Source organism: Hippocampus comes, unplaced genomic scaffold, assembly GCF_001891065.2.
Source record: "Hippocampus comes isolate QL1 unplaced genomic scaffold, H_comes_QL1_v1.1 scaffold195, whole genome shotgun sequence".
NCBI classification, from domain to species: domain Eukaryota; kingdom Metazoa; phylum Chordata; class Actinopteri; order Syngnathiformes; family Syngnathidae; genus Hippocampus; species Hippocampus comes.
In genome coordinates this window covers 833,550-841,277 of record NW_017806076.1, presented here as the reverse complement: position 1 = coordinate 841,277, position 7,728 = coordinate 833,550, and the positions used below count along the sequence as shown (strand labels likewise).

The 7,728-nt window shown below is 42.9% G+C and overlaps 1 protein-coding gene across 1 annotated transcript in view; it reads left to right on the top strand.

Moving 5' to 3' along the window:
- arb2a (ARB2 cotranscriptional regulator A) overlaps nucleotides 1–7,717 on the top strand; it is a 168,987-nt gene extending 161,270 nt beyond the window's left edge. The window contains exon 9 of the mRNA XM_019894608.1: nucleotides 7,151–7,717. Coding sequence (XP_019750167.1) covers nucleotides 7,151–7,290 — 140 coding nt within the window. The 3' untranslated portion in view covers nucleotides 7,291–7,717. The remainder of the gene's footprint in view (nucleotides 1–7,150) is intronic.
- The last annotated feature ends 11 nt before the right edge of the window (nucleotides 7,718–7,728 follow it).

Sequence of the window (7,728 nt, the reverse complement as noted above, 5' to 3'; positions counted from 1 at the left end):
CCCCAAAAAAAAAAAAAAATCACATGCGGCCCACATTGGCGAGGCACATGAGGAGACATTCGTGTCGAGGACGAGGCAAAAAGGCGAACATGCATGGATGCTCTGAGGAGTTGGGACTTCTTCGAAAGAGTCACGACAATGAAGCACTTCATGCACTCTTCTGTCATGAAGAGAATGCACACCTGTGCAATGGAACGCCCGCTGGACACTTGATTAGGTACAACAGCAAATGGATTCAATTTGTTTTATTTTCAGGAAGTTGCCTTTTACGAAAGAGGCAAACGCTCAGTAGAATGCAACCACGATTAAATGAATCAAAAAGTGTGCATTACTGTGTTTGGGAAAGTATTCTTTTTTTTTTAATCTAGTTCTGTGTTTTGCGTACCTAACGCACATATTTAATAAACGATATTGATTGCATCTGTTTACCAAGATGGGAGTTTCTTTATCAAATCTTCATCTGCTCCCGCAACTACGTAGCCTTTTTCTTTTCTTTTTTTTTCTAAGAGAGCTTTAGCAGATTCTGCAAGTGTCGACCACATCCATCAACGTCACACAAACTTGCTATTTAGTCAAAGTGGATCTGCTGCAGTATGTTTTTATTTCCTGTGTGTGTGTGTGTGTGTGTGTGTGTGTGTGTGTGTGTGTGTGTGTTGTACTGAACAAACGGTGTGTTGAATTTACTCAATTTTATTTTGCCCACGTGGCTACACAAAAAAAATCCAGATCCATTTTTTTTAAGTGTTTGCCAAAATGGATGTGGATTTTATTTCGTGCAACCACTTGACGAAATAAAATTGAGTAAATTTAACAAAAGCGTTTGTCAGTGAAGGTGGGTGGGGCGGGCGGGAAAACAAACAACAACGACGAACGTTTCCTCGACGTGATGAACGACTTTAAGCAAAACGAGGTCACATATTCGTTGAGTTTGAATATCCACCTGAAAAAAAGCACAATTGAATAATCATTCGTTCATTTAAAAAGTAAACAGGACACTCCCGCTTGAACAAACACGAATAATATTTAGAAGAGTCGGAATATTATTTCTTTTTCCACTTGAAGTTCACCATTCGACCGTACAATTCATTCGCCTTCTTCCTTTTAACTCCTTCGTAATTTTCCCTATAATTGACCTTCGAATTAAAGGAGTGTGAATTGAGACAATATTTTAAGAAAACAAACCAGGAATTCTGCCATTCGCGTTTCAATTAAACCTTGCTGATTTCATTGATGCCCCCCCCCACACACAAATCAAAACGTGTACGAAAGTTAATCTTAAAACATAGAATTTGCCAGTCTTGAGGTCGACAAAATTAGTGTTTATTTCTTCCTGACTTTCAAAGAAGAAGAAGAAGAAGAAGAAGAAGAGGAAGACGAAGAAGTAGAAGAAGAAATAGAAATAGAAATAGAAATAGAATAGAAGAAGAAGGGGATAAGATTCATGCGGTGACGTGAGCCGAGCGTAGCGGCTCCAGTGTCAGAGGGTCCCCCAAAGGCAGGGCGCCATCTAGCAAACAAAGGTAGCAACAATTACAGCCTGCCAGGAGGGGCTCACACACACGCCAGAAAGAGGAGAGAAAGGCCAAGGAAGGGAGGAAGGAAGGAGGAAGAGACGAGAGATGTTGACGTTTGCTGCTCTGGCGCTTGGAAAGTGCTCCGCCATTCAGCAAAAGAAACTTGAGAACTTTCCAGTGTGCATTATTCGAGCGTTCAGGTGTCCAAAACATTACGACCGCGCTGGGGCTACGACGACGACGTCATCTCCGAGACGACTTGTTTGATTCTTTTACAGTGACACGTTTTCCTTGCAAATTAATAGAAAATCATTGCTGGGCACCTTGTGGGTAAACTACGAACAAAAGGAGGGACACAAACCACATCAGAAATGGCAATGCATTGAGATGCCACTGATGTGAATTGTCAGTTAAGTTGTTATTGACCAAAAAGGGTTATTTATTATTTCTACAAACCGGGGCAAAAAGCGGATTGGATCAGATGATTGATTAATTGGAGGTGACTCACATACACTTTAAAATGCTCATTTTTATTCAAAAACATTTTTTTTTTGTAAACAGTGCGGATCACGAGAAGTGGGTAGGGCCTGGTTAGGTGGGCTCTAAATGTTGTTAAAATGCGCTTATGACTTTATTGAAATGGATGTGGAGCAAAAACAAAATCCCATGGATGCTATTAAGTAAAAATAATGAATGAAACGTTAATAGTCCTCATTGTAATCAAAATATTTGCTGTAGACGTACAAAATAAATAAATAAATATTCCCACGTTAAAAAACTTCCCCCACAGCTGTAAGCGCTACACTGGAGACAAATAGTTGTTTTTTTTCCTTTCTCTTTTTTTTTTTAATTTTAATTTTTTACTGATTGTCTGCAGTGCGCATATTTTATTGGTAGCTGAGCTTTGTGATTTCAGTCTTCAAGAAAATAAAAAATAAATCTCGCCCTCAAACGTCACTGCCACCATTACATGAGGACGGCTGACCTTTTTGGATTGTGTCCACTCTGGTCCTCGTCTATCCGAATCAGGCCCCCCCCCCAAAAAAAAAAAATGCATCACACTGTGCCAGCTATTCATTACGGATATAATCAGTGGATGCAAATGAATTTAGACGAAGTGGTTTTGTGTGTGTGTGTGTGTGTGTGTGTGTGTGTGTGTGTGTGTGTGTGTGTGTGTGTGTGTGTGTGTGTGTGTGGACCAAATATAACCATGGGTGCACTGAGATTGAGACTATTGAATGCCCACCTGAATCCAATATTGCCGCATTTATTTCTATATACGTGTGTGTGTGTGTGTGTGTGTGTGTGTGTGTGTGTGTGTGTGTGTGTGTGTGTGTGTGTGTGTGTGTGTGTGTGTGTGTGTGTGTGTGTGTGTGCGGGCGTGCGGGCGGGCGGGTGTGGGTGTAGGGGGCATACCAGCGAGCAGTCCCCATTCAAATGAGACGCGCATGCGCGGATCTGTGCGTGGCCTTTGAAGAGAAGAGAGGGGTCGTGTCACTCAGCAGAGGGAGAGGGCCACTCCGTTCTACCACCCTCCTCCTCCTCCTCTTCATCATCCTTTCTACTCCCCCCTCTCGCGACCCCCACTCACTCTTCTTCACACAACACGCGCATTTTCACCACTGGGCTCAGATTAGAGCTTCTTTAAGGGAAATGAGAATTGGGGGGGGCGGGGGGGGGGGGGTTCTTCTATAGTCACAGCGGCGCTGCGTGTGTGTGTGTGTGTGTGTGTGTGCGTGTAGACAGTTCCACTGTGGAGCTTTCCAGAAAAAAAAGGACTTTCAATAAACTGTAATAAGAACACTTCACCCGTAGTTATATTTAGAATATTGGAGTTTTTTTGCATGTTGGCTGACTTCTAACCGATTTGAGTGAATGGCTCCCGACTCTGACTGAGTAAAACGGGAAAGGAATGTTTTACACATAGCTGGTCGATGGATGGATGGATCTTTGGATGGAAGACATATGTTGGACATAAGTCTTGGCTAAAAAGCCATTTTTCATCATGACTGTGCCCCAGCGCACAAAGCTGGGCCCCAAAGGCATGCTCAGGTGAATTTGGCGTGGAAGAACTTGACCCCAAGGCCACAAAACAGCTCTGGGAGCGACTCGGAGACACATTGCGAGCTCGCCAAGATCACAAATGTTCCTCTGGATGGATGGAGACAAATATTCCCACTGTAAAATCTAGTCAAATGTCTGAGCAGATGAGCTGTCACAGCTGCGCATGTTCCTTCTTGCTCAAACAGGTGTCCCCAAAAACTTATCGTCCAACCATGTCAGTATACGTCTCGACAAATAAGGACAAATAAAGTGTGACGTAACTCAACTTGTGTTCGGGTTGAAAGATGCCGACTCAATTCTGAGCATGAGGATAAGCAACACATAGAGAGAGGAAATAAGGCTGAGTGCGGGATTATATCTTTACACGCATTCTTCTGCCTGACTGAGTGACTGAAACAAGCCTCACAGGCTGGAACAAAGATGGCTGAGCATGAATAAGGCCCGTGTGTTTTTTTTTTTTTTTATGAATTCACCAAAAATCATTAAGTGGGAACCATACTTTAGAATAAAACAAAAAAACAAGTTTCAGTATACAGTCCCCCCCAAACCCCGCCCCCCACACATTTTTTTTCAATTCCAAAAGGTCGAAAATAAAAGTAAATGCAAACATTGATATGATTAATTTTGTCATTAACGGTGTTTGTAAATTACAACAGAGTGGCGTAAAACTGTTCTGGTGATCTATTATTCTTATAATAATAATAATAATAATAATAATTTTTATTATTATGGGGTGTATCCCATATAGAAAGAGGTTACAGAGCGTCACAGAAGTACGCTCGAATTTATATTTTTCGCTTTTGACAAATCCAAAGCGACGTGAAGTCACGTGCGCTCTTTGTAGACACGTCATCACACGACGTGAAATGTTTCCACTTCCGCTGCAAACAATATTGCGTCACATTTTGAAACCTCGCCACGATAGTGATTAATAACGTTGTGTGGTCACTGTTCACACACTCGATCCAATACGCGCACACGTCAATCAATCTTCCACTCATGCTGTCCAGCCATCCTCTCGTTTTCATTTTCATCGCCACGTCACGCACGGAAGTACACTGACCTGACACATGCACGCACGCGCATACGCACACCAAAGAAGAGAAGGAAAGGAAGGGTAAAAAAAAACGAGTCTTACTTTTGTCCTGCATGAATGTTTCCTGTTTCCTTGATTTTTTTCCCCTTTTAATCCATTTTTTAAATAATATTTTTGGGGGTTGGGGTGGGGGGGTTGGTTCCTACATCCACAAGTGTCAGTTCTCAAACGAGAAGAAGAGTGCAGATTGAGACATTTTGTTCGCTTTAAAAAAAAAGTGCGGCGGTGTGGGGGTGTAATCGAGTGGGGGAGGTCATTTCATCATGTGGGAGGTTGGGACACAAAGTTTGGACCCGTGACTGGCATTCCGGAGAGACATGCATATTTTAAAACAACAATGCAGTGCACACACTGCAGGAGGATTGAAAAAAAAAAAGAGGGAAGGGGGGAGGAAAAGGTGGGAGGGCTGAAAACTTTGGAAAGGAGTTAGCATCATCACACAGTTGTCATTGTGGCTCCTATCGATATAGATGTCTTCTGAAAGGCAGACAATAAAGTCATTGCCAATGGCTTATATTAACTTATATACGCAGTTTTGGCAATTGTTGACTTTGCTCAGTTCAATAAACTTTGGGCAAGTATCTGTTTTGTTGTGAATTTATTTTACCTGCATTTTCATAAATCTGAATGTCAGCATTCTTCAATTATTTTCTTTGTATCACATGTAAACATGTTTAACGTATGGGCAATTGTTTCTTTTTTTCCACATCATGTAAATCTATTTAGCGGTTTGGTCAATGTTTTGCTTTTATCGTATCAGAAAAATGAGGTATAGCGCAAGCTGCTTTCTTTAGATCCTAAACTTACTTGTGTGTGTATATAAAGAGTTATGGCAAGTATTTTATTGATTTATATTCAAATTGTCATGCGATATGTAGGTTTATGTTGCTTTTTGAACAGTCAACTCTACTTAATTCCCTCTACAGGCCAATAATGTCAAGCGTCGCTCTGTGTGTTTGTTTTAATTATCCCTACTTATACAAATAAGAGAGGAAACCTTTCCTTTTCCCACACGGAGTGACAGCAGCACTTTATTCGCACATTGGATATTTCTCAAACATCAAGTTGCCATACTTTCCCGCGCGGCAACCCAAGAAATATTGCATGCGGGCATTATTAAAGCATTCCGATTCCGAAAATGACCAAAAAAGACAGATGATCCTGAAGTAAACAGAGCGGTTCAAATGTCCTTCTCCTTTTTCGGGGCTGGTTTAAAATAACCCACAATGGCAGTTTCGATTCAAAACGTCTCCCGCCTTCTATTTTGTCAAGTCACACACAATTGTATCTGTCCTGACTAAATCCGCTGCGCTTAGCGCTGTCACTTCTGCACAGCTTTTACAACATCACCCCTCCTTCTCGTTCCTCTCGTTTTTTTTTCCGGGGAGGTTTCTGGCTCTTGTGCAAAAGAGAGGGGGGAGAAGAGAAGAGAGAGAGGACAGAGGAGAAGGGTGGGAGAAAAGAAAGAGTGTTGGCTGTGATGAGAGAGCGAAATGAAGGGCCAGGAGGGGAGAGGACAAAGGCGAGTGCATGCAGCGGTGTGGAGCTGGATATCTCTGTTAGTTGTCAGCGTTTAGTCCATGGCTGCTTCCCTGTCTCGGGTAGAGAAAGCGGATCGATCGCCGACCCGATGGTTTAGGCCACTGCTTTATTTATCTGGCCAGGCAATGATATTATCAGCCTTGAACGTTATATACCGCAAACGTCTTCCTAAATCAACACAAAAGGATCCGCTTACGCAGCAATCTGCTCTCACCCGCGCGCGTTCTCGTGGACGCGCGCTTTCACGCTCACAAGCGTTCGAGAAATCCTTCAGAAAGGAGAAACATGACCAAAGCTGACGTATTGCTATGACAACCTGCACAAACGTTGACGCACGCACGCAAGCACGCGCGCCCGCGGGCACGAGGAGTTGGCCCTTTGTGTTGCATTCAGGGACCTTCTAAAAAAACAAAAAAAACAGCAGGGACTCCGATTTGGCTGCACGCTGGGTGATATTACAAATCATGTTTGTCGTCATCGTAGGCGTGTACAATCAATACGCGCGTAAATAAACATCGGTTGTCTAGTCTTTTTGTTTGTTTGTTTGTTTGTTTGTTTGTTTGTTTGTTTGTGTAAAAGAGTGCAATCAGGAGGCTGAGTGACATTTTTTTTTACGTGTCAGAAGAAAAGTACACGAGGAATAAAACATACGCAGAAACGTACTAAAACTTCAAATGGAGGCCCGAGTTGTGTTCCGACTGAACAAAGCGGCCGCCCTGCACGCACTGAAAGGCAGAAGACGACCTGGGCCCGCTGACATGTTGAGCTATAATAAATGTTCCTCTTTCAGGCAGACACCTCAAACGTGAAATCGCATCCAGCTGCTTGCGTAAAAAGCAAGCTAATAGTGGCTCGTGTTGGGAGTCCTCCACTTGTATGGGCTTTGATGAATGAAAGCAGACAACGCTAAATGATTGTTTAACTCTCTTTTTAGGCCATCCTAACTGGAGCTTTCCTCAACGCTGGAGGCCTAAAAAAGGGGACGCGCATCTCCCGAAAGTACTGTCGACTCTTTCGTCCAATCATTTTTTTTTCTTGATGTCATTGTGTTTATTGATATTTACATACCATTAGGTATTCATTTGACGAGTGGGCATATTTTGGAATACATCACGTTGCGACGTCGAAGATGGCTTTCCTCGAGTCCTGTGGTGTGTGTTTTCTCGTATCGCCCGTACCCAAACATTAATTAGCAACACATGCCACGATTTCATCTGCCGCTCTCTTTATATAGCCCGTAGTGTAACAATTGCACAACAAAATGCTCTCAGCGAGAGGATAAAAGATGGTTATACTCTGGAGGGATTTAGAATACATTATGTTGGAGACAAGCAGCTGTACGCTGCGTTTAATAACCCAGCAAACCATTTAGTCCACGGCAACATAAAACGACAACGACCTGCCTGCCTGCATGGGCTTTTTGTCATGCTCCTTTTGAAGCCAAACAAACATCGTAGTCCCGCATGCAATCAAGCAGGGGAACAGCTGAAGGGGGAGGGGGGGGGGGCAAAA